We start from the raw sequence: 26,832 nt of genomic DNA, 5'->3' as shown, positions 1-26,832 counted from the left end.
TTCTGTTACGGGGTTTTGCATTCTACACATAGGTTTGCTATAGGCGAGTCGTTGCCTTTCCCTTATTTCACATTTTGTTCCAACCAGTAATTTCCAGTATTGAATTGTAGTTATGATTTTTGTTTCTCTTTAAACATGACACTGATCCAATGTAAAAGTTACTTTGTGCTGTACCCTGTCGTATATCATTTTCCATATGTTCACCATGATTTACCAATGTGTCAACTGAAAATAGATATTTGTTCCAGCTGGTCCTCTGGAAGCATTTTCAAAAATTGCATGGCAGCTGCTGCAGGATGTGCAGGAGCGTCTTGTGTTTCGTGCCCATTGTTACCTGCAGTCTGATATCTTACAGTATCGTCCTGCACCTGGAGATCTCGCCTACCCTGAGAAGCTCGAGATGATGGAGGTCAGAATTTTTTTGAGAAATTACAAAAGATGTCTAAATTAATAACCACATTATCTGTTTGTTAAGGAAATTAAGAGCTACTTAAGAGTACTTAAGTATCTACTTATTTGGCAGACTTATTGTCATAGATGCTCTCAGAATCTATTTGAGTTAAAACTGTTCTTTGACACTTATACTTGTCTATTGATTCATGTGAACATCACCAGTTTTGGGTAGTATGAGTCATCTTCAGTGCTATAAAAATAAATATTATGGAAAGGAGTCAAAGTAACCTACTGTCTAATAAATAAATACAAGTACTTCTGAGATTAATAAAATACGAAGTTGTACCTGACTGGTTGATTACAGTGTGATAAGCCACTAAACGGATGCCTCAACATTGGTGTACCAAACAGGAAATGGTTGGTGTGGTACCTAAATAGATGTCAAGGGGAAGGACAGGAAAAGTAGATACTTAATTTTATGATTGGCACTTAAGGAACATTCTCATATCAAGAATGACTATTCAACTTAAAAACCTATATTCCAAATAATATTGGATGCAAACAATTTGAAGTTGTTATTGAGGCATTTCTACAGCTAATGAAATAGTTATTTAAGAGATACCTCTCACAAATACATGTAGGTACACAATTATTGCTAAGTCAATTTCATTTTCTTGTTCAAGTGACAACTTGTTATTTATCAAATGGGACAAGGATGAATACACTGTGATGAAACCATAAATATTAGAAGTGCCTGTTCAAATCAACCCCACAGATAAGATGGAGCTATCCATTTCATGTATAATATTAAAGTAAGTCCAAACAGTATAATTAACAAGACTCTCTATTTGAAATTAAAATCTACACATATCTTAATTACAATAGTATTAAAAGTAGCTATTAATTTAATTACAGGATCAAAAACAGTCAGTCAGTGAGCAGCCCTTGCTTCTCCAGATACTGATTCTTTAGTTTAACAGCTCTCTAAGAAGAGGCACAATAACTTATTAAAAATAATTTATATGCTAATAAAAAAACTGAGCACCGGTTAAGTTATTGAATCTACACAACTGCTCAAGATCATTGTTCCAGTACCACTTTACCAAAAGAAAGAGACATTGCCAGACTGACAAATTGGCTATCAGAAATTTGTACACTACAGTAATTGGTGGGAATTTCAATAATAATTTAGAAGATTTAAAAAAGTGAACTCATTATTGCCAGTCAAATTATTACTGAAGATGTATTATGATCCCATCATGCTGTTTAAGAGGAATAAGAACTTACAAGATCCATTCAATAAATAACCGGAAAAATTGTGTAAAAAATACAAAACTTTGACAGAGTTTGTGCTTCTTTGTTATTTTTTGGTGGTGTCTTAAAACTATTATCAGACAGGACCGACACGCCAGCCCCGTGAACGCTACTGCAGATTTTCCTCGTTGTGGAGCAGTAGAATCTCCAAAGATTTCAGTTAGGTGAAGGGTTGAAACCAACTGAAATTTCTGCCAGATGACAGTACAAGATGGTGAAAGTTGTTTGAGCCTAACACGAGGGTACGAGAGGACACACAGATCCAAATGAGGTGTAGCAAGCGTCGATGATTTGATGCTCCCAGGACGCTCTGTCTGTGCAGTCATGGAGAACAACATTGTGGGAGTTGACAGGAAAACAAGCGTATTACTGTTCTTGATACTGCAGCAATGATAAACGTTAGTGTCTGATCAGACCACCATATTGTCCGTGGCGTACTGATGTTCAAGAAAGTGTGTGCAAGGCAGGTTCCAAAATATTTGACGTCAAAAATGAAAAAAAGTTACATGGACGTGTGCAGGGAGACATAAAGTTTGCCAGTTGTGTATCTTGTGGTGGCGGTCTGCTCGTAAGAATGTAGTGTTGCAACACTGACCAGGTCAGAAGTTCACCTTGTGAGGTACTAATTAATGAAATTGTTCACAAATTCATTCATTGTAGCCTTTTATAAAATTTAGTTTGCAAAATGAAGAAGAAGTAAGGGAGCAGCTGCAGATCATGCTTGCTGCTTGCCATGTCAACCATGGCACTATTACCTGCTCACTAACTGCCTCCTGCTCCGATTGGTATGTAGTGCCACGTTACCCAAGTGATCTGCCTTACCATTTACAAAATGTTATTTCAAATGCTCTGTTGCAATTCTGTCTCTTGCTCTTAGTTTTGTCTCTTGCTCTTAGTTTTGTCTCTTGCTCTTAGTTTTGTCTCTTGCTCTTAGTTTTGTCTCTTGCTCTTAGTTTTGTCTCTTGCTCTTAGTTTTGTCTCTTGCTCTTAGTTTTGTCTCTTGCTCTTAGTTTTGTCTCTTGCTCTTAGTTTTGTCTCTTGCTCTTAGTTTTGTCTCTTGCTCTTAGTTTTGTCTCTTGCTCTTAGTTTTGTCTCTTGCTCTTAGTTTTGTCTCTTGCTCTTAGTTTTGTCTCTTGCTCTTAGTTTTGTCATTGCTAATACAATATCACACTGTGTGTGCAAGTTATTTGGACATGCAAAGTTTCTGACTTTGAACCTTCTTTGCAGATGAATTAATTCACTTGCTAGTAATGCCATTAAAGATGTTTTACCCATTAAGAGTTACATCTTTCTAGTAGTGACACAGTTTTGGTAGCATATGGTGAAAGTGACATGCAACTTTACATTCAGCTAAGTAGTTCAGTTTTCTGTATTAGCTGCCCACGTATAATTCCTGTTCTTTTCCATGTATGCCTCACTGTACTAACTCAGGAAAGAATAAAACAACCCATAGCTTACCGTAGGGTGATTTTGTAGTTCAGAACGTCTTATTACATAGACTATAAGTGAAAGGGATATGGTGACCAATTGTCATATTGCTGTAAATCTTAGGCATGTGCTGTGAGTCACAGCGAAAACTTTTTTCTCCACTTTGATAACTCTGTTTAACCAGTAAACCTTCATCCGATTCTTTAGAGAATTGAACTTCCGTGTATGAAGGTCTCCTGATCTGTATGTTGTATATAATTTTGCAGGACATTTAGTGGCATATGTGTATACTGTCTCTCATTCCCCCACAACACTGGATGAATATTGTGTAATTTGTGTGCAGTGTGTTTTGCTACCTCAAGTTTCTAACTCTAATACTTGACTTATCGTGTTAACCTTTAACGTAGTATTATAGCTCTTAATGAGTTGAGTATGAAAGTATTTTAAATTCAACCATTAACAGTGTGAAGTACTGATCCCCCTGCCCAGTAGCCTTGAGGTAGGTACCTTCAAATTGGACATGCTCCAGGGTAGCCATTATGAAAGATTTGCTCCTCAAGGTACAACAAACTGCACGTTCAGTTACAGGTGGCCAGATGGTGTTTGTGCAATGTAGTGCAATAAGTACATTGTATAAGCAATGTTAGTAAGGCACATGTGGCAACATCCTGCACAGTAGCCAACCAAAGGGCTGGTTTAATTTTGAATCACTTCTTGATAACCAGAAATGGTTGACTGTCTAAAAGGGAGCTTTATTTGGTGCAGCAATACTTTTTCATTTCCTGTAACTAGGTTATGAAATAAATGCTGTAGAATCGGGAGAGTGAAACTGCTTGTGTCATCTGCACTAGCACAATAACTCTTCTATAAACAAATTTCAAGAGGGATGGGTGCTGGAAAATTCTGTAGACATTTATCAATATATTTCAAGCACATAAATCCAATAAAATTTACTTCCGCAACCTCCAAAACAAAATAAAGATTGTGAATACTATTCATGTAAATGTCTCATGTGTTTTTAATTTTTTTACTTCATGTACTAAATAAATATTACAGCATCTGAAAACTGTGAAATTTGTATTTTTTCAGTACGTTAATTCATTTGGGCAGAAGTTTCAAAGTCAAGAACTCTAAGTTTACAGATATTATTTACACCATCTGTATATCATTTCCGTCCTTATATCTGATCCACACTTTAGATTGGCACTGACAAAGTTAAAAATATTTATATTTTTTAATTGTTTTATTTGCTTTTAGAGCAGTATCAACATAATTTCATATTTCCTATTCAGTTGGCGACAGTCAAGATTATATATATAAGCTCTAAACGTCGCAGAACACCGTGATATATCACACATTGTGCTGTCTTAACTGATTTCTGTGCAAACTTTTTGTTTTGAGCAAACTGCAAAACAATGTGGTGGCATCGTTTTAGTTTTTTCTCTCAATAAATTGGAAAATTTGGAAAATGCTAAACAATAAAAGATTCTTCTGCCAGCTTTTCTCTGTTCTGTGACATAAGCTTGAACAAGTTCTCTTGCCACAGACAGAAACTGTTCTGTTGACATTTTGAGATGCCTTCTTATCTGCGGACAGTATGGGCATTTAAAGTGCACAGATTCAGCTAGTAAAAAACGAACTGTTTTGAACATATCTGTGGTATCAGAAATGGTCAACACCCACACTTCTCTTTTGTTGTATACCAATTCATGACAAGCATTAATCAGTATAGCTGGATTCTCCTTGTTCCAGTTTGTCTTACTTGGTGTTTGTTTTTAAAGTCAGTACCATGTGCTGCTATTCTTTGGTAATAACAACTTAGTGTAACTCACTGGCTTGGTGCAATTATTTCAGTTGGCGTAATTGGATGCCACTTCAGTGACTTGCATGACCGTATACCTTATAGCAGTTATCCAACCAGGGAAAGAGGGTGTACACTTTGACATAGAATCCGAACCAGTGTTGTTCCTAGTAATTCCCCAGATCATTGAGAGATGGAGCGTAGATTAAACGCGGACTGAAAATTTCTGTGGTCTACATCGACATCTACATGGATACTCTGCAAATCACATTTAAGTGCCTGGCAGAGGGTTCATCGAACTACCTTCACAATTCTCTATTATTCCAGTCTTGTATAGCATGTTTTAAAATGAACACACACCTTTCTGTGCGAGCTCTTGATTTCCCTTATTTTATTATGGTCATCATTTCTCCCTATATAGGTCGGCATCGACAAAATATTTTCACATTCAGAAGAGAAAGTCGGGGATTGAAATTTTGTAAGAAGGTTCCACCGCAATGAAAAATGCCCTTGTTTTAATGGCATCCATCCCAAATCATGTCTGCGACACACTCTCCCCTATTTCGCAATAATACTAAACATACTGCTCTTCATTGAACTTTCTCGAAGTATTCTGTTAATACTATTTGGTAGACCCAGACCTCGCAGCAGTATTCCAGAAGAGGAAGGCAAGTGTAGTGTAGGCACTCTATTTAGTAGAGCTGTTACATTTTCTAAGTGTCCTGCCAATAAAACGCAGTCTTTGGTTAGCCTTCCCCACAACATTTTCTGTGTGTTCCTTCCAATTTAAGTTGTTCGTAATTGTAATACCTAGGTACTTAGGTGAATTTACGGCTTTTAGATTAGACTGATTTATTGTGTAACCGAATTTTAACGATTTCCTTTTAGCACCCATGTGGATGACCTCACACTTTCCGTTATTTAGGGTCAATTGCCAATTTTTGCACCATACAGATATTTTTTCTACATTGTTTTGCAATTTATTTTGATGTTCTGATGACTTTACTAGTCGATAAACGACAGCATCATCTGCAAACAACCTAAGATGGCTGCTCAGATTGTCTCCCAAATCATTGATATAGATAAGGAACAACAAAGGGCCTGTACCTCTACCTTGGGTAACAGCAGAAATCACTTCTGTTTTACTCGATGACTTTCCATCAATTACTACAAACTGTGACCCCTCTGACATGAAATCATGAATCCAATCACATAACTGAGACGATATTCCATAAGCATGCAATTTCACTACGCGCGCTTGTGTAGTACAGTGTCAAAAGCCTTCCGAAAATCCAGAAATACAGAATAATTTTGAAAACCTTTGTCAGTAGCACGCAACACTTCATGGGAGTGAAGAGCTAATTGTGTTTCATAAGAATGCTGTTTTTAAATCCGTGTTGACAATTTGTCAATAGACCATTTTCTTTGACGTAATTCATAATGTTCTGATTGGGATTCAAATCTGCGACCTCTTGGTTTCCAGGCACACACTTTACTACTTGACTACAAGGCCCAACATTCTCTAGCTATGGAATGAGTGTGTATCACCATTCCAAATGTAACATCATGGGTGGGGCGGCAAATTGGGGTATCTGAACCTACTTCACTTCGGCACAGTTAAGACCAAATAACATGTCTTACATTTCCTCGATAATATATGTTTAATTTATCAGACTCTTCAGAAAGATGTGCGCTACAAAATGAGCTTATTTTTGAAAAGTCATTTTTTTTTTTTTAAATTTTTGACATTCTGATGCGAGAGCAGTCTGAGTTGTGGTGGTGGTGGTGGTGGTGGTGGTGGTGGTGGTGGGGGGGGGGGGGGGGGGGAGGAGGGAGGGAGAGTCTCCATGTGACCCGTGTTTACATTAAGTGATTTTTCTGTTGCCTCTTCGTTTACTGCTCTCATGTCAAATGAAAACAAGATGAATTTCTGTGGCTGGGAGCTATCAAGTGAATTAAAATACATTCACATAATTACAGAAGGCTAAAATATGTTACTAGTTTCAGATTTTATTTTATTTGCACCTTTCTGACAGTCAAGTATTAATCGCCTTGCCGAACAGTAAAGTTATTTTTGTCAGTTTGCTAAAGAAATTTGGCTTTTATTAAGCTTTCCTGCTGAGGCAGTAAATTTATTTGAAACGAAATGTTTAATTCCACACTATTGACTAGTTTCAACTGTTCGCTGCATTTCAAGTGCACGTTTTTGTCTTGTAGCACATGTGGCATTATGCCATAATAAAGAACCAAACATGAGATAATACAGTACTGGTACTCCAAGAAAATTTACGTCCTGAAAACCACACCAAAAAGCTTAATATCAGGTTGAGGCCTACATCATTGGGAATCTGAACATACGAATGTGCGCTTTAAGGCAAACTATGCATTTTAGTATGGTTCACGAAATTCTGACACTCTTGGAGTATCCTCTGATATCTTGTTTCTTTTATGACAATGGAAGAAAGATCTTTTAATGTTTTGCATGTACGAACATACGGGCTTCCTATGTCACTGTAGGTGTGCAAGCGCGGTGCCACCTGTTATCTGGTGCACTCTGGCAACTGCTAAAATGAATCTATTTCTAACAGGTCGCGGGAAAATATTCTGAATTGTGGTTTGAAAACTGTTATTTTCAAAGTAAATTACTTTTTATGCAAATGAACTATGTGTGAGAATGTACGATGAATTTCTTAAATCACAGAGCATTTGTTCTCATTTAAAAGTCAACTCTTTGATGATGAGCCATTTAGAAGAATTTCGAGCCCAGAAGATCAGAGATTTATATTGGTATTAAAAATTTTACTGGTGTATTTGTGCGATGTATCTTAAAAGTGTAACATGCCCTAAACAGATCAACATTATATGTGGAAGGTTAGCTTCTCTTGTAGCTTATTAATCTTAGAGACAAATATTATATGCGAAAGCTTTGCTTTTCTTGTAGCAACACTTTGTACAGTAACTTAAACCATTAACTTTTTCTGTTTGTGTAATTTGAATTTATACTTACGTAATACGAAAATCTGCAGTGTACATGTTGCTGCACATCAAAGATATTTCCAAAACGTGTTTTTTCTCCGAGTTTCGTTTTCTAAAGTTCTGAGAAATTCTATGGTGCTGTATAAAACCATATCCATTCAAAGGATTGATAAGTTTTACAGTTCCGACGGAAAGTATACTGTTGCTTAACAAGGAAAAAGTGTATTTTCACCCGAGAGAAACTGTATTTTTAACTGGGAGATCTGGGGATTTTTTTTCCTTGTCCGCGTATACACCCTGTAGAAAAAGGAAGTGCATTCTGAAAGCTAGCCAAGCACCATACCTTTTGTTTGTGTGCATGTTGATGACATAGTGCTTCTGCCTTTAGGTGAGTCATCTCCTTTATTCCTAAATAATTTATAATTTAATACAAAGGTCACAACAAATAACTGTTCCTTTAATGTAAATTAAAATTAAATTTTTGTTTTAGTGTAGATTGTGTGTAGTCACTTCCATTTATAGAAAATGTCTTGTGACTAATCATGTTGAAACAGGTCGGGGAGTATTGGTAAGGAGTGGCAGGTCACTCACATTGGGGGGGGGGGGCTACCTGTTGTGAGGACGAGGCAAAGACAGGAATGAAAGGAGCGGAATCGCACAGAGCGTGTCATCACTGTGCCAGAAATGACAAGAGGACAGATTGATAAGCAAAGAGGTGGAAAAAACAAATATGATATCGAAACTTCATTACTTATATCTACTACATCAGTGTTTAATAAATTTCATCGTTCACAAAATTTAGTCCAAAAAAATTGTGTTCTTATTGGACTACAGCATATCTGTTATACTCGGTAGGCTATGGCATCAAAATAGTAACTTTTAACTCACTTTATAACACAGTTAATACTTCTGTTGAGGCTTTGTGAATTGCATCATTTCAAACGCAGAGTGCTGCCTCTGTTAAAAAATAACTTTCTTTCCACATTTATTGGACTTTGTGAGCAATCCTCTTTTATTGGATATTGCGAGTGTCCTGCTTTTTTTCTACCAGCGCGAATTTGTGTAACATCTAAACAATTTTGGGAGTAAAGGAGACCACTGACTGAATATTGGCACACACAGTAAAGAGAAAGGAGCCATCAATTTTCCTTCTCTTTCATGTGTGCTAATGTTTGATGGGTGGTCTCCCGTAATCCTAAATTATTTACATTCTAGCAGAATGTCCCAGCTATATTTGTTTAACATTTGTCATTTCTTTTTAATTTTACTTGTCTTACCTTTCTTCAGATAGCATATTTAACCTTTCTTCAGATAGCATATTTCTTTTAGAACGTTTGATTCCATGAGAATGTTTGTACCCCATGACCATGATGTAGTCCAGAACAGAAAGGTACAGAGTGACACAGAATAACGTGAATGTTTGAAATGAGTAGTGACAGCCATGGGCATGTGGCACTACTGCGGGTTCATGATGGTGAGTACACGGTCCGCCATTTCAGTAATTAATTTTATAAAAACAATGATAGTTTGGTAGCAGCACACAGGGAGTTTCAATGTTTTTATAGTTTAGGATGTCATGATGCCATTTCGTTGAACAGACGATGAAATGTTGGATTAATAACTTTGAAGAGACTGGATCTGCCCTCAACAAGAAACCAACAATATGACAAATAAGTGTGCGTTCTCCAGCAAACATTACTGTACGGAAGTCTGTCATACTGAGCCCACGGTGTTCAGTTTGTAAGCAAGCAGCAGTGGTTGGAATATCCCGGGAAAGTGTTCGCAGAATTCATCATCTTGATTAAAAATTGCATCCATGGAAACTACAGATGGTGCAACAATTGAAGGCCAACGGTTACGGGCTACGATTAGGATTCTTTCAACAAATGATAACAAAAATAAACAATGGCGATGAATTTCTAAACAAGTTGTGGATGTCAGATGAGGCACATTTTCATCTCACAGGTTATGTGAACAAACAGAACTACTGTTAATGGGCAAACACAAATCCTAATGATGTTCATGCGTGCCCTTTACACCAAGTGACAGTATGGTGTGGTGTTTCGTCATGTGGGATTATCGGTCTGTATTGTTTCAAAAATGAAAAGGGAAGTATAATAACTGTCAATGCTGATCATTACATGGAGATGTTACAAACTGGAGCGGTCTGGGAAAAGGTGTAGATTTTGGGAAAGACACCCTGAACCACAAGTCAGGGCAGACTTACTGTACGGGACGAGAAGAAAGTCTTTTCCTAGACCTCTCGAATTCATTTCCTTCACCCTTGTGCCTTACCCTTATTCCTGTCTGCCTAAAGAAGGAACCACTGGCTCAGAAAGCTTGCTGTCACAACAGTCTTTTATGAGTGTGTTCTGCCGCCGCTTGGTAAGTAGATTTTTTACCTATCCAATTAAATAATATTAAAACTATGAGTCTTCATTAGACATACACAGGAAGAAGAAAAACACACACACACACACACACACGCACACACACACACACACACAAAAAACCTTCAACCTTGCCCCTATATAGCGCCAGGTGGAAGCACAGTGCCAGTGCTGGCCTTCGGCAGGTAGACTAGATTGTAGTGGCCATTGTCAGGTGGGGTGGACAGAGGGGATATATATATATATATATATATATATATATATATATATATATATATATATATATATATATATATATAAAAAAAACAAAGATGAGGTGGCTTACCGAACAAAAGCGCTGGCAGGTCGATAGATACACAAACAAACACAAACATATATGTGTGTGTGTGTGTGTGTGTGTATGTTTGTGTTTGTTTGTGTATCTATCGACCTGCCAGCACTTTTGTTCGGTAAGTCACCTCATCTTTGTTTTTATATATAATTTTTCCTACGTGGAATGTTTCCTTCCATTATATATATATATATATATATATATATATATATATAATAGAGGGAAACATTCCACATGGGAAAAATATATCTAAAAAGAAAGATGATGAAACTTACCAAACAAAAGCGCTGGCAGGTCGATAGACACACAAACAAACACAAACATACACACAAAATTCTAGCTTTCGCAACCAATGGTTGCCTCGTCAGGAAAGAGGGAAGGAGAAGGAAAGACAAAAGGATATGGGTTTTAAGGGAGAGGGTAAGGAGTCATTCCAATCCCGGGAGCGGAAAGACTTACCTTAGGGGGAAAAAAGGACAGGTATACACTCGCACACGGTATGTGTGGAAGGATATGTGTGTGTGTGCGAGTGTATACCTGTCCTTTTTTCCCCCTAAGGTAAGTCTTTCCGCTCCCGGGATTGGAATGACTCCTTACCCTCTCCCTTAAAACCCATATCCTTTTGTCTTTCCTTCTCCTTCCCTCTTTCCTGACGAGGCAACCATTGGTTGCGAAAGCTAGAATTTTGTGTGTATGTTTGTGTTTGTATGTGTGTCTATCGACCTGCCAGCGCTTTTGTTTGGTAAGTTTCATCATCTTTCTTTTTATATATATATATATATATATATATATATATATGAAAGGATGTGATGACAAAAGGGAGAGGGTAAGGAGTCATTCCAATCCCAGGAGCGGAAAGACTTACCTTATGGGTAAGTCTTTCTGCTCCTGAGATTGGAATGACTCCTTACCTTCTCCCTTAAAACTCACATCCTTTCGTCTTTCCCTCTCCCTCCCTCTTTCCTGACGAAGCAACCGTTGATTGCGAAAGCTTGAATTTTGTGTGTGTGTTTGTGTTTGTATGTGTGTCTATCAACATACCAATGCTTTCGTTTGGTAAGTCACATCATCTTTGTTCTTAGATATATTTTTCCCACGTGGAATGTTTCCCTCTCCAGCAGGGATACGACTTCCTCAAATCCTGCCCTGAAATGAGATCCATCCTTCATGAAATCCTCCCCACTCCACCAAGAGTGTCTTTCCGCCGTCCACCTAACCTTCATAACCTGTTAGTTCATCCCTATGAAATCCCCAAACCACCTTCCCTACCCTCTGGCTCCTACCCTTGTAACCGCCCCTGGTGTAAAACCTGTCCCATGCACCCTCCCACAACCACCTACTCCAGCCCTGTAACCCGGAAGGTGTACACGATCAAAGGCAGAGCCACGTGTGAAAGCACCCACGTGATCTACCAACTGACCTGCCTACACTGTGACGCATTCTATGTGGGAATGACCAGCAACAAACTGTCCACTCACATGAATGGACACAGGCAGACAGTGTTTGTTGGTAATGAGGATCACCCTGTGGCTAAACATGCCTTGGTGCACGCCCAGCACATCTTGGCACAGTGTTACACCGTCCGGGTTATCTGGATACTTCCCACTAACACCAACCTATCCGAACTCCGGAGATGGGAACTTGCTCTTCAATATATCCTCTCTTCCCGTTATCCACCAGGCCTCAATCTCCGCTAATTTCAAGTTGCCGCCACTCATACCTCACCTGTCATTCAACAACATCTTTGCCTCTGCACTTTCGCCTCGACTGACATCTCTGCCCAAACTCTTTGCCTCTGTATATGTCTGCTTGTGTCTGTATATGTGTGGATGGATATGTGTGTGTGTGTGTGTGTGTGTGTGTGTGTGTGTGTGTGTGTGTGTGTGTGTGTGTGTATACCCATCCTTTTTTCCCCCTAAGGTAAGTCTTTCCGCTCCCGGGATTGGAATGACTCCTTACCCTTTCCCTTAAAACCCACATCCTTTCGTCTTTCCCTCTCCTTCCCTCTTTCCTGATGAAGCAACCGTTTGTTGCGAAAGCTTGAATTCTGTGTGTATGTTTGTGTTTGTTTGTGTGTGTATCGACCTGTCGGCGCTTTTGTGTGGTAAGTCTCATCATCTTTTTATATATAAATATATAGGGAGGGAGGGAGGGAAACATTCCACATGGGAAAAATATATCTATGGCTAGTGGCTCACTGGGGTGGATGGCTAGCGGCTCAGAGGCAGGCAGCTGGTCTGCCGGCAAGGAACGTGGGAAGGAGGGCTGGCAGGTGTACAGGCTAGGAGCGTGGTGCCCAGTTGTCAGAGTGACAAGATGAAGGAAGGGGAAGCTATTGAGTTGAGGTTGTGGGGACACTGGGTTACTGATGATTGAAGCCGGACGATTACAGGAATGAAGGATGTGTTGCAGGGATAATTCGCATCTGTGTAGCCCAGAGAAGCTGGTAGTAGAGAGGAGGATACATATGCCTGGGTTTTTGAAGCAGCAATTGAAATTGAGCATTTTATGCTCAGCACATGTTGTCACTGGGTGACCAACTTGGTTCTTGGCAAAAGTTAGGTGGTGGCCATTCATCCTGGTGGACAGCCACTTGGTAAGCCTACTGACATAAAAAGCTGTGCAGTGTTCGCAGCAGAGTTGATAGTATGACATGGCTGCTTCCACAGGTGGCACAGCCTCTGATAGGGTAGGATAAGCCTGTGACAGGACTAGAGTAAGAAGTGTTGGGTGAGTGGATTGGGCAGATCTTGCACCATGGTCTACTACAGGACTATGACCGCTGTGGGAAGGGGTTGGGAGAGTGGGAGTGGTGCAGGGATGGACTAGGATGTTGTGTAGGTCGGGTGGATGACAGAATATCCCTTTAGGAGAGGTGGGAAGGATTTTGAGTAAAATGTCATTCATTTCAGGGCATAATGAGAGAGAATCAAAGGCCTGACGAAGGATGTGGCTTACTACTTCCAGTTGAAAGTGATACTGGGTGACAAGGACGACACTCCCTTGCAGCAGATTCTTGGAAGTACTGGGAGGATTGAGGGTGTATGAGGGTATGGCACAGAAAATCTTTTTGCAAACTAGGTTTGGAAGTTAATGCGTCCCTGTGAAAGCCTTCGTGAGACCTTCAGCATCCTGGGCAACCGAGTTCTAGCCTTTGCAGATAGGTCCTCCTCTCATGACCATGCAGTATGGGAGGGATGCTTTGGTGTGGAAGGGATGACGCTGTCAAAATGCAGGTACCGTTGGTGTGTTCAATGTGTGTGGAGCCATCAGAGTGGGTCATCAGTGCCCAGGAAGGTGGTGCATTGGATTGAAAAGGAACAAGTAAAGTGGATGGGAAAGAAGGTGTTGAGCTTGTGAAGGAATGAGGATGGCCCGAGTCCAGATCATGAAGATATCACCAATCAAAGTGAAGCAGATTAGGGCTTGGGAGTTTTGAGAGGTTAGGAAGGTTTCCTCTAGATGGCTCATTAGCAGCCTGGTATAGAAGGTTCCCATGCAGCTCTAATAACTGTGCATCATCACATGCCTAGCCTATGTACCTTCCAGCCCTACCTCCCCACATTTCTAGCTGGCAAACCAGCTGTCTCCCGCCAAGCCACTAGCCATCCACCCTAAATTCCTCTCTCTCTCTCTATCTATCTATCTATCTCTATCTCCACCCCACCCCACCCCACCCCACCCAACATAATCCCACCACAACCTAGTCCACCTGCCACAATGCAGCACTGACAGCCGGCACCATGTAGAGTGTGTGTGTGTGTGTGTGTGTGTGTGTGTGTGTGTGTGTGTGTGTGTGTGTTCACGACAAAAGCTAAGCAAAGTATTTACATTACACCAGAACTTTCCCACAGCCTTTGTTAAAACAGTGGACTCATATTCAGGAGAAATGGAGCCCAAATCAAGTTCCAGTCATCCATGTTTACATTTTCTGTGGTTCACTTTATGACTTCAGGTTATTTTGAAAAAATCACAAGCAGTTTCCTGCAGCATATGCAACCAATCTGACTTCGTATTCCATTGCTAAACCAGTCTTTTTCAACAATGTAGGAAAAGACAGATTGCTACTTCCTGTAAAGAAGATACGTTAAGTTGCAGACAGGCACAATTAGGACACTTAAATAAATCTTTCGGCCACAGCCTTCATCAGCAAAAGAGAAATACACACCATTCATACACCCAAGCAAGCACAACTCATGCACACATGAGGCCAGAATACCACTATCACGTGGGACGCAAGCAGGAATCTGGAGGGGGTGGGAAAGGGGGAGGGATAGTAATGTTTGGGTAGGGGGAGAGATGAACATTGGTGGAGTGTGCAGGGACTAGACTGACAACAAGTGCAGCATCAGGAGGTTTTGGGGCAGGGAGGTGGAGAAGAAAGAAGTGAAAAAAGAAAGGAGTGGGGAAATATGGGCAGAAGCATTAACAGGGAGTGGCAAATAAACAGGGTGGGATATGAGAATGGGCAGGAAACCCCCCCACCCCCCACTCCAGGTGAACCACATGACAAAGAATTTGTACTGCTAGAATTTTTTTGTTAAGAGTGAAAACATTATTCTGGTGATTTTATTGTTGTTGTTATATATAACAGCTTTGCTGTCAGACCACAAGAAGAAAGAAATTGCAACGCATTAAGTGTTAATTGGTAGAGGTCTAAGCTTGACGAATGTTTTACTGGAACCAAGTGAACAACTTCTCTGAAACTGCTGTACTAAGAAAATGTGAGAAAGGCAAGCACTGTTGTTGCATTTGATGAGGCATTTGTTTCTGCATATCTGTTGAGTGTGTCCACCCCCTTTAACAGAATATAAGGCTTAATATAAATTTCATCCACTTGTAGAATTACAAATCTTTCTGTCTTGTCTAATTTATCCTCAACAATTTTAAGAATAGGAGCATTTTGTTTTTTGTAGGTGGGGCTTATGTTCAGTGAAGACTAAATTTGCTGATATGTTTCACATTAGTTACCTGGTTGAGCAAAGTGCTGAATATGTCCACTTACACATTCTCAACAAATCTACCTGCTCCATCAAAAACTAGGGTGGTACAGCAATTTGAATACTGAGTAAGTTTCCTTTCAATGTTCTTCAGTTCATTTACAACAGGACCAAAAGGTGTAGATTTGTCACAGTTAACAAATCTAATTAAAATATTTTATATTGTGACCATCGGGTTAATTTTAAGTGAGGAAAGTGAAAGCCAGCTAACCACACCATATCATAGAATGAAACCATTCACACATACATACTCACTCTGACCTGAAGTATGTCCCCAAAAATCTGTAGTATAAAGGAATATTTTACTGTCTTAGCTATTACTCTACTTTCCTAGTGTTTATTCCTTCCTGGTACTCAGCATACAAACTTTGAAAATTTGGTATAATGTTCTCCTTTAACCAACTCGTCCTCCTCCTCTTCTTTACATGCACATTCTCTTCTTGTTTCTGGATCAAGCCTAGTTGAAGTGTCTCCTTTACTTAAGTATGATGGTTACCCAGGAAATAATTTTGGCATGGATACTAGTAAAAGTTGTGGCATCTGACAAGGGAACTTCTGATAATTTCTATCTTTGACACATCACTTTTTTCAGTTTGTTTAATAGAAACAACATGTCCATTGGATGGATACCAGTCCCTTCTGTAGGGGTTGTTTTCCAGTGTTTCCTGTTTTCCTCTTCAGTAGAGAATCCAAACACTGATACAGAACCCTGTTCTATGCTGGATTTGTAAGTGCTCTTGTAACCAGGAATACAACATTTTCCAGCATCTGAAAATAGAATAATTTATTATCTGTTAACATCCTGAGTCAGACAGCTATTACATGTAAATATCAGCTAATAATTTTGATAGGTAGCGTTGTTGTACCACTTACTCATCAAACTTGGTTGTTCATGAAACTAAGATCCAAGAATATATTTTAAATATATACTTATAACCACTTGAGAGAAGATTCGGATACTAAATTTATGAATCCAAAACGCTATTATAAAGTTCTGTCTATAAGTTTCGTTCCAATTCTGTTGGAAAGTCTTTAAAATATCTTTAAAATAGCACCACTATGTATGTCCATGTAAAAATTTAAGAGATTTACAGAATTCTATACTTAATTTGTATTTCAACTTCAACTGTAGACACTACTTAGTAGTATATTTCCACATACAGTAGTCCAGTATGTCACAGTTCACCATAAATTTGGGTTACTCAAAAGGTACAACAGTACAGCAGCAAACCCTTTTATTCTACTACTCTACTATGTGGCAGACCTTAATACAATGTCGCCACAGTTCAGTCCTCCAGCCTCTAATATAGGTGGCTGCGCATAAGGCCAGCTTCAGTTCAGAGGTGATAGGACCAGGGGGAGAATTAAATATGAATTAAAGGAGAAAGAGAGAGAAATGAAAAGAATAATTTAACTAAGAAAAAGGAAAATTTTAAAGGAATGAGGAAAGGTTTTAAATTTAAAAAAAGGTGGAGAAATAAAAATAAACACAAATAAATAATTAAATTCTATCATATATGAGAATGAGGGAGGGGGCACAGAATACTAGTAAACAAGCATGCAAGATAGTAAAGCTGCCACCAACCCAAAGATAAGTTTGAATCCCATAGTGCTTTACTAGGTGGCCCTAGGTGTGGTACGGCTTTGCCTTTCTCCGATCTTTGAACTAAGTTTCCCAGTCAGTTATATGGAGACATACAATTTAACACAGTATCCAAACAACAGTACAACTTGGTGATTTTCAAGCTACGTTATGTCTAGGATAGTGGCAGGATGAGAGGAAATGTTGCAGAATGACTTCTCATCTATAGATTTCAAGGAAACTACTACTACTACTACTCCTGCTGCTGCTGCTGCTGCTGAAGAGTGATGAGAGATCTAAATGCCTTATGCAGTATAACAGACACATTCCATAATAAAATTAATGTGGTTGGAGATCTTAAGAGTTTTGAGTTTGTTTTTCATGTACAAGTAAGTGGTTCTGTGCTTTTTGCTTCACATTAAGTTTAGTATTTTATCTGTCATCAGCATCTGTATCACCATTTAGCCTTTGAAGAAGGGCACTAAGTGCCTGAAAGGAATAAAATTTCTTTTGTGGACCAAGTTGTGGATTATTTCAACAAATAGGAATACAGTTACTGATAATGGATGAAATACTAAATTTAACATCAAGCAAGACACACAGAACTGTCTACTTGTACAGGAAAAACAAACTGAAGACTCTCAAAATCTCCAAGCACATTAATTTTAGTAAGGAATGTACTGCCAATAAGCCTTTGGAGGAAGGGCACTAGGTGCCTCAGACTGGTAAAGGAATAAAATTTCTTTTGTGCAGCTGGTTGCCCATTATTTCAACAAATAGAAATACAGTTGCTGATCGTGGATAAAATACTAAAATATATACATATCACTATTATAGCAGCAGAGTTCACAGTGGTAATCTTCTTACCAAATTCCAATGGTATCACTGTTTCTTATTACAGTTTTTCTGTCATACTCCACATCTTCCTATCTGCTGCTAGGCTTTTTACCCAACATTGTCAGTGATTTCTTTTAGATATTCAGATCTTCATCTGCTACTAAACGATCTTCTCTTCACTGTCCATCCAGATTGAAGAAAGCATCAACATGTCATCTTTCTGGAGAGTCCAGGCTCTACCTATCATAAACCAGAATAGAGGGAGAGTTACGGAGAAGAATCACACATTTTAAAAAATCTTTGTATAATTAGAGCCGGTGGCGGTGGTTCCTGGTAAGAGCCTCTTTCCGGCTTAACTGAGGACAGCAGTGGTGTAAGAGATGAATGGGACCAGATTGCCAGTAATATTCACAGAGTGGTGGTAGCAGCAGCAGCCCTCTCTGCTGGGGTAGGTACACAGAGAAGCTTCCTTTATCCTGGATCAAGGCAGCAGTTCCTCCATTTGTCAAAGGTGACTGGAATTGTGAAGATTTGTTTTCAAATTATGAAATCACTTGCAGGCATGGTAGAGACAGCTTTAATGAATGCAGTACTGCAAAGTGGAAGGAGATAGGAAACACATTACTTCTCCAAGTACTTGCAGTTCTTCACTAAAGTTTTGATAGCTTCCTCCTGGGTCAAATAGTTCTCCAGGTGGATACTGCTCAGGAGGAGCTATCAGAGAAAAATTTAATTCAGTATTTAGGACAAAACTAAGGTTATGTTGCACACAACACATAAAAATGCAGGGTGGTTAAACATTAACACTGGACAAGAAACTCTTAAATAGGTGGATTAATTTTAGTATCTGAGAAGTATGAGGGCATGCTGAAAAGTAATTCCTCCAAATTTTTTATGTGAAAACTCTTAAGATTTTTAAATAAGATGAATGTTTTTAACATTTTAAATCTTTATTCTTCATGTCTACACATTTATTTCTTAACTTTGTCACCCTAGCGATGAACACATTTCTGCCAATGAGAGACCAGTTTGTTGATACTGTCGCTGTAGAATGTCTGACTTCAGCTTGCATCACTTCATCTCTATCAAAGTGAAGTCTTCGTAGATGTACTTAAGTTTTGGAAACAGATGATCGGATGGGACGAAGTCTGGACTGTACAGAGGATGGCCGATGACACTCAACTCTAGGTGTTAGATTGTTGCAGATGTCACAGGGCTCGTGCGTGGTCTCGCATAGTTGTGCTGGAGGAGAAGGTGTTCTGTGTATGGACAAACTCCACAAATTTGAAACTCAAATGCACCACACTGCTTCTCACACACCGACATAGTTACGTTGCACACCGCCATGTTACGTGCTACAGTTCGGAGCCCTCTAGCGGCAGATTGCTGCAAATATGTTGATTTGAAGAATAAAGTTGTACAATAATTAAGTAATGTTCCACATTAAAAATTTAAAGGCTTTACTTTTCAGCACACCCTCATAGAATAGATAAAGAAAGAAAATGGAAGAAAGATGTAGCAGCAAGGATTGTACAAGCTGAAAGGGCTTTCTATAAAAAGAAGCAAGAGCTGACATCTAAAAACATAAACCTCGAGACCAGCAAAAGATTTGTGGAAAGCCGTGTGCAAGGTTCTGCTGTATATGGATGTGAAACATGGACAATGGCAAGAACAGAAACGAAACACTTAGAAGCTGTTAAAATGTGGTGTTGAATTGAATGGATTGATCGAGTAATGTAGACTTACCTGCCAAGAGTCAGTGAGTAAAATGTCACTAAACTTAATTGATTAATGATACAGAATGCTTTGACAAATATTAAAACTGTAGTTAAGGGGCTAATGGTAGGAAAGAACCGAGGGGTCTTGGTGTAGGTATGAGCATATAAAGCAGGTCATTGATGACATGGGGGACAGTAGTTTTCTGAAATGAAGATGATAGCTAGCAAGTAACAGGAGCAGGGATTGTGTCAAACCATTTGTAGAGTCGATGAAATTCTCTGTGTTGTAAAGACAGTAAAACTGAAAGCAGGCAAAGAACAGCTTGTATAGAGGCATATCAGCTGTTGTCTTTCTCGTGCTACATTCGTGACTAGCACAAGAACAACCTTAATAAGTACCATAATAAAAGCATTCTCAGGATAATTAGTGATATTTACATGTAAAAGATACGGCTCTGTTGGTAAGTGCCAGATTACAGATCCAGTGTTGTGAGGCTCAATCCCCATTCTTGTTGTAGGATTTTTCTCTCTCTGTTATATGGAGCCTATGTGGAATGTTGCAAGAATGGTTCTTTTCCCAGATAGAAAGTGAACCTGAAAACCATATTTGGCAACAGGATTTTGCATCTCCCCACTCCCTATTAACATCTCTCAGTTCAAGAGTAGCTGAATGTTGAAGACTCTGAGTGTTGATTGGTTGGCCTCCACATTCACGTGACCTTGTGCCATGCGTTTTTTTCCTTTGGGCCTTTATAAAAGATTGTGTCTAAGTTCTGCCACTACCTAATGATTTCTAGAGTTGAGTCATTGAATTGGAGAGGCTATTACTTTCATTACTTCAAAGTTGTTAACCATTTGGTGGGAAGAATTGAATTAAAGGTTGCATGTGTGCCATGTAACTACAGGTCCATGTACTGAACATTTTTAAGGAAAAATGGGTTACTTTACCTTCAGTTTGATATGTGATTTGTTGTAAATATTGTAAATTAAACTGCTGCAACAAACCAGTGTAACTGGAACATTCTTTTGTGGACACCCTGTACAGTAAACATTACTTCTTAAGAAATATATATTTATATAATAGAGGGAAACATTCCACGTGGGAAAAATATATCTAAGAACAAAGATGATGTAACTTACCAAACGAAACCACTGGCATGTTGATAGACACACAGACAAACACACACACTTCAAGCTTTTGCAACCAACGGTTGCTTCATCAGGAAAGAGGGACGGAGAGGGAAAGACGAAAGGATGTGGATTTTAAGGGAGAGGGTAAGGAGCCATTCCAATCTCGGGAGCGGAAAGACTTACCTTAGGGGGAAAAAAGGACAGGTATACAGTCTGTGTATGTGCGGTTGGATGTGTGTGGATGTGTGTGTGTGTGTGTGTGTGTGTGTGTGTGTGTGTGTGTGTGTGTGTGTGTGTGTGTGTGGGCGCGCGCGCGAGCGCGATAGTATACCTGTCCTTTTTTCCCCCGAAGGTAAGTCTTTCCGCTCCCGGGATTGGAATGACTCCTTACCCTCTCCCTTAAAATCCACATCCTTTCGCCTTTCCCTCTCCTTCCCTCTTTCCTGATGAAGCAACCATTGGTTGCGAAAGCTTGAATTTTGTGTGTATGTTTGTGTTTGTTTGTGTGTCTTATCAACATGCCAGCGCTTTCGTTTGGTAAGTTACATCATCTTTGTTTTTAGAAATATGTATTTATTACGAAGCATTTTTATTTTTCCAGTAGTTACTGATCCACTGCACAGTTACGTCTGTCGTCAGGGAACAAAAGTATCATCAAGCATTTACAACTGAAAAACTTACATTTTTTTATATTAGGTGCATTCAAGTTATAACACCTCCAATCTTTATCTGCAGGACTGGAAACAAATAGAAACATGCAGTATGTTTTAAAATTCGCATGCCCCCTTGTGAACGCGTGATGGAGATGGCAGCATTGTACAGCACACAGAACTCTAGTGGTAACAGCAGGAGTGAGAACTGTTTTAGATAACTTAAATGGCAACATTTTCATTAAGAGAACAGTGTGTGATCATTTGTTTTGTCCATTTGTGTGGTGTGACGCTGATTGAAACCCATTGCCACTTGAGTGAGACATGATGGTGTCACAGATGTGTCTAGTGGGGGGGGGGGGGGGGGGGGGGGTGACAGTTCAAAGGAGGTGGAAAGTTGTGTGACAATAAACAAAGATGATCTCAATGTGGCACAGTGATGGGGTAATCCTTACTTGTTTCATTCCAAAGGGCACTACTGTGATATAGGTGCAACATATCGAAATGTTTTGAAGAATGGACTCCTTTCAGCATTGTCCGAAAAATGGTTGGTAAAGGCTCACATGTGCCCTCTCACCAGAACAGTTCACCGGCGCATCGGACGAACGCGACGCCCCAGTGTCTTCGTGGCAAGTACTTTGAAGCGATTTCTTGTGCTCCTACTCACCTGCTCACCTGATTTGGCTCGTATTAACTTTTGGCCATTTCAGACGATGAAAGACAGTCTGCGATTACACATTCACTAGCTGTGCCCCTGTTGCATTAATGATTTTCCAGCAGTCTGACCGGACTCCTAAAGAAGTATCTGCAGCAGACCTGGAATTGTGCTGTCAGCTTTGTGAAAAATGTGTACAACTGGAATGAGCTTATGTGAATAAGTGATAAAAGTTTCACAATTTTTGTCTTTTTAGTTTGTGAGGAAAAAAGTTGTAGGTATTATAACTTGCATGCAGCTTGCATTACCGTCTCATTCATATACTAATGTGAGAATATTTCAATTTATTATTTACAGAGTATAGCCCAGTCACTGCAAGATCAGACTCCACAGTCATTGAGGCGTTCAGACTCGAGGTCATCCATCGTCTCTGTAGGTTCTGCAACATCTCAAGAAGTTGCACGCATCAACAGTGACAATACAGTAGAACAACCTCGCTCGAGAACGGGTAGTAAGTATAGTCCAAACATCATAATGTATTTCTCTTCTTGCAGAACTGTTTTTTGTTTCACAAAAACATACTGTTCTTGCTCTAATGTTCTTCTTCTTCTTCTTCCTCTTTTTTTTTTTTGTTTTTTTTTTTAGAAGCATTAATCTGTTTGTGTTTGGTTTTTGCTTTGGTCTGTTTTCTGACATACAGTTGTTCAAGCTAAATTAAACATTTTTCTTGTACCCATTGTAACAGAGCCCCATTTTGGAATTTTTGTTGCAGTTTTCTTTCCACTTAACAAGGTGGTGCAATGGTTAGCACAGTGGACTCGCATTTGTGAGGATGATTGTTCAAACCCCACCTACGTGGTTTTTTGAAAAGACATGGCTGAGTTCCTTCCCCATCCATCCCTCGTCAAAGCTTGTGATTAGTATCTGGTGACCTCATTGTTGACAGAACATGTAACTCTAATCTTCCTTTTGTTTTCTTTTCAAATATTTTCCTGTTCAGTTTTTTTCACTACTTTCAGTACGTATTTTGTCTCCAACCCACTTCTTAACACTGTAGTTACACATTACATAATCCAAAAAATTTACACCAGGCATAAGTGTGTTTTGATTTCTGTCAGACTGCACCCTCACATTTTATTTCTTTGTGCTATGTTTTGTTTCTTTAGTTGCAACAGTCTCATACTACGGTCTCTTCTGCAATCTGTGTTCATGTAAATGTTTTCTTCCACTCAATCACTCTGTCATTCATATTCTCTCAATATTTCACAACTCTTTAGCATTGTGTTTGCCAGTTAACGTAAATGAATTCTTCATGAACATATTGAAGGCAGGTGGTGGTGTAGCAGATTATCAGAGTAAAATAAATCCCTCTGAACTTTATCAAGAAGCTGAGTACATGGAGATTTAAAGAGAACATTTTGATAAAGAATTTGGAAAATGAAATACTATCATTAAAAAACAATAAATCTGTTGCATGGAGTGTGATACCCACTAAAGTGATTAAAGGACTGTACCACGTAGTAGCACCTCCATGAAATCAAATAATCTGTTTCTCTTTTGAACAGAGGCGCTATCCTGGTGTGTTGAATTTCAAGAAAGGATTGAGGAAAGACAGGGGCAACTATTATCTTATTTCTTCTATTATTTCAATTGTCTTAAAGTTGCTGGAGAAAGCATCTACAGTCCAAATTACAAAATTTTATTGTAAAAAAACAAACATTATTCTAAGCAACCAGTTTGGATTCAAGTAAGGAAAAAACCTGGATATGACAAGTAACTATATTGAAAATATAAGCAAAGTATTAGATCAGAGCAGTAAAGCTGCCGGTATCTTTTCGATCTTACAAAAGCCTTTCAGTAAACTAGTCCTTGCTTATCTACAAATTAGTTAGTGCTCTTATATTCGGTATATCATTCCTGCAGAACAGATAGTGCTCTGTATTGGATTATATCGTTCCTGCAGAACAGGAAACAAAGAGAAGGGTAACTGTCACTTCAAACACAGTGTAGTATCACAAGATATGCCAGCATTCTCGAGCAGATGCTTCTTCTGTTCCATGTGAATGATGTGCTGACAAGTGTAACTTCCCCATCAGTATTGTTTGCAGATGCTATTTCTGTTTTAATAGAGGCTTATAATGCGGAAAATATTCGGAGCTCTATTATACAGACACTTGAAACCTTAGAAAAATGGATCCAGTTAAATGGTTGAAACTGAACATTTCATAAACCCATATGGTACATTTCAAAATTAAACATTCCAAATGGTAGAGTTTAAAATATAGCATAACAATCTACTTGTGGAAGACGTTGATACCGTCTGATTTTCTGGGGAAGTTCATGTGACATATCTCAGATACTGGAACTGCAAAAGACAACTGTCATTACTTGTATGTTGCAAAGCTAAAAGAATCTCATAATCATTATTTCAGAGACTGTGAATCTTAAACTGTTCCCTTCCTATAATTTATGAAATTCTAATCTTACACAGTAGACAAAAATTATTTGAGGAGAATAATTTTGGCCACACTTACAACATGAGAAACAATGAGAATTTACAATTGATATTATATGTACAGTCTCCACTTTATATGAGGATGGAAATATATAATAAATTCATAGACAAAAATACACTCAACAAGAAGCTAGATCACCTAAAAGTAAGTTTACAGATGTTTTGTGGGAGAAATGTTACTATTCAGTAGCAAAATTCCTGTAATATAAACTGAAAATTTTGTTTTAATTAGGCAATGGAAACTCCAGGTTGGAATATCAACAATATAAGGGAAAGATAGACTGCTACTTACCGTAAAGATGACATGTTAAGTTACAGATAGGCATAACTGAAAAACACTTGCACATTACCTTTTGGTTACGGCTGCCAAAAGAAAAGGAAACACATACACACAAGCAATCACACCACACACACACACACACACACACACACACACACACACACACACACACACACACAAACTGCCATCTCCGGCAGCTCAGACCGGTCAGTGCTGCCAGAGATGGTAGTCATGTGTGTGTGTGTTTCCTTTTCCGATGATGGCTGTAATCAAAAGCTAACGTGTAAGTTTTTTTTTTTTTTTTTTTTTAGTTGTCTGTCTGTAACTTGTCATCTTTACGAAAAGTAGCAATCTGTCTTTTCTTTATATTGTTATTATTATTAGGATATTGTTATTAGCATCACTTCAGTTTGTGATGAAATTTTATTATGAATGTATGAATATGAATCAGATATATGTTAAAAGTGTAACAAATCATGATTCACTTCATGAAACAACACATTTGCAAACTGTACATATTTTTAAATTTAATTTCTTTGGTTTAGTTTGACCGTCTGACCAGAAGCTTTTTAGTTATGGAATGAGTTTTTGCATGTATCATTGGATAAGTGAGGATTAATTTATTTTTAAAATTAAACATTTAAAAGTAGAATTTGAAGTAGTTGTCTGATATCATAGGTATCAGAATTGTAATTGTTTTCTCTTCTCCTCCTCACAAGTGCTTTGTCTCCTGTTCAATGAGCACACATGTCTGGTCTAAAAAGCCTGCTCATTTTTCAACTGCCATGACGCCTTGCCTTGCCATACAGAAAAAAATGGCCTTCAGTCAGGTAACTTAATCTGAATAAACTTGTGAACATTCACTCCAAGGCCATACTGTGGAGGAAATCTAGGTGTGTACAAGCCCTACATTTAGGTTTATCCATAAGTTCCTGTCTCTTTATGTTGCACATCACATAAAAGTACTATTTTGCACCTTGGATGTCATATACAACCAAACGTTGCCAGGAATAATTCTGTCCGTCATCTGAAGATAATGATGAAGGCCAGTTCCCTTTCCTGCATTCTCACATCATCAGACACATGGAGAAATTGTTATTAAATACAAACAAACTGTTTTAAGATCACTTGTCATTCTTAATTACTACGCTTTTGCAATCTAGTGCACAAAAATTCTATTATATGGTTGTCAAAACGTCCATTCAATGAAACAGTTTTGCAAAAGAATTATAGCAGATCCAGCATTGTGGGTTACCAGAGTTAACTTACATAAAGAGTTCTTATTGAAATAAACTTGTATTTTTGGCCACACACAGTGCTCCAACCAATGTTGATGTAGAAATGTCTTGTTTACAGATTCGCCAGCAGATCTGCATGGAATGTGGTACCCAACTGTTCGAAGAACACTAGTTTGTCTGTCTCGTCTCTACCGCTGTGTTGACAGAACCATTTTCCAGGGTCTTTCGCAGGAGGCATTGTCTGTGTGCATCCAAAGTGTGGCATCAGCATCACAAGCAATTACTGCAAGAAAGGTATTATTACAAAATATAAATATAAATGTTTATAGTTTTTTAGGGATTTTACTGTGTTAGTGTCAACTATTATAAACATTTCTTAAAATAGTTCACGGCAATGAATACCATTGCTTTCTGTCACATTCTACCAGTCATGTGCTAATTTTACTTCTAAGCCTTCTTATAGAAAATCAGGAATAAAGATTAATGTAAGAAAGAGAAATCACATTTCAAGTTTGTTCCATTATCTGTTGCCAAATGCAGGAGAAAATGCTTCTGAAAGATAGCATTTGTTTCATATTTTCCCTGCGCCAGTT

The 26,832-nt window shown here is 38.7% G+C and overlaps 1 protein-coding gene across 1 annotated transcript in view; it reads left to right on the top strand.

Annotated features, from left to right (window-relative positions):
• LOC124619126 (conserved oligomeric Golgi complex subunit 3) overlaps window positions 1-26,832 on the top strand; it is a 108,177-nt gene that overhangs the window by 62,850 nt on the left and 18,495 nt on the right. The window contains exons 9-11 of the mRNA XM_047145403.1: window positions 249-409; window positions 22,564-22,717; window positions 26,358-26,533. Coding sequence (XP_047001359.1) covers window positions 249-409; window positions 22,564-22,717; window positions 26,358-26,533 — 491 coding nt within the window. The remainder of the gene's footprint in view (window positions 1-248; window positions 410-22,563; window positions 22,718-26,357; window positions 26,534-26,832) is intronic.

This window comes from Schistocerca americana, chromosome 1 (assembly GCF_021461395.2).
Source record: "Schistocerca americana isolate TAMUIC-IGC-003095 chromosome 1, iqSchAmer2.1, whole genome shotgun sequence".
NCBI lineage: Eukaryota > Metazoa > Arthropoda > Insecta > Orthoptera > Acrididae > Schistocerca > Schistocerca americana.
The sequence above is the reverse complement of the archived record's forward strand: the minus strand, read 5'-3'. Positions and strand labels throughout refer to the sequence as shown.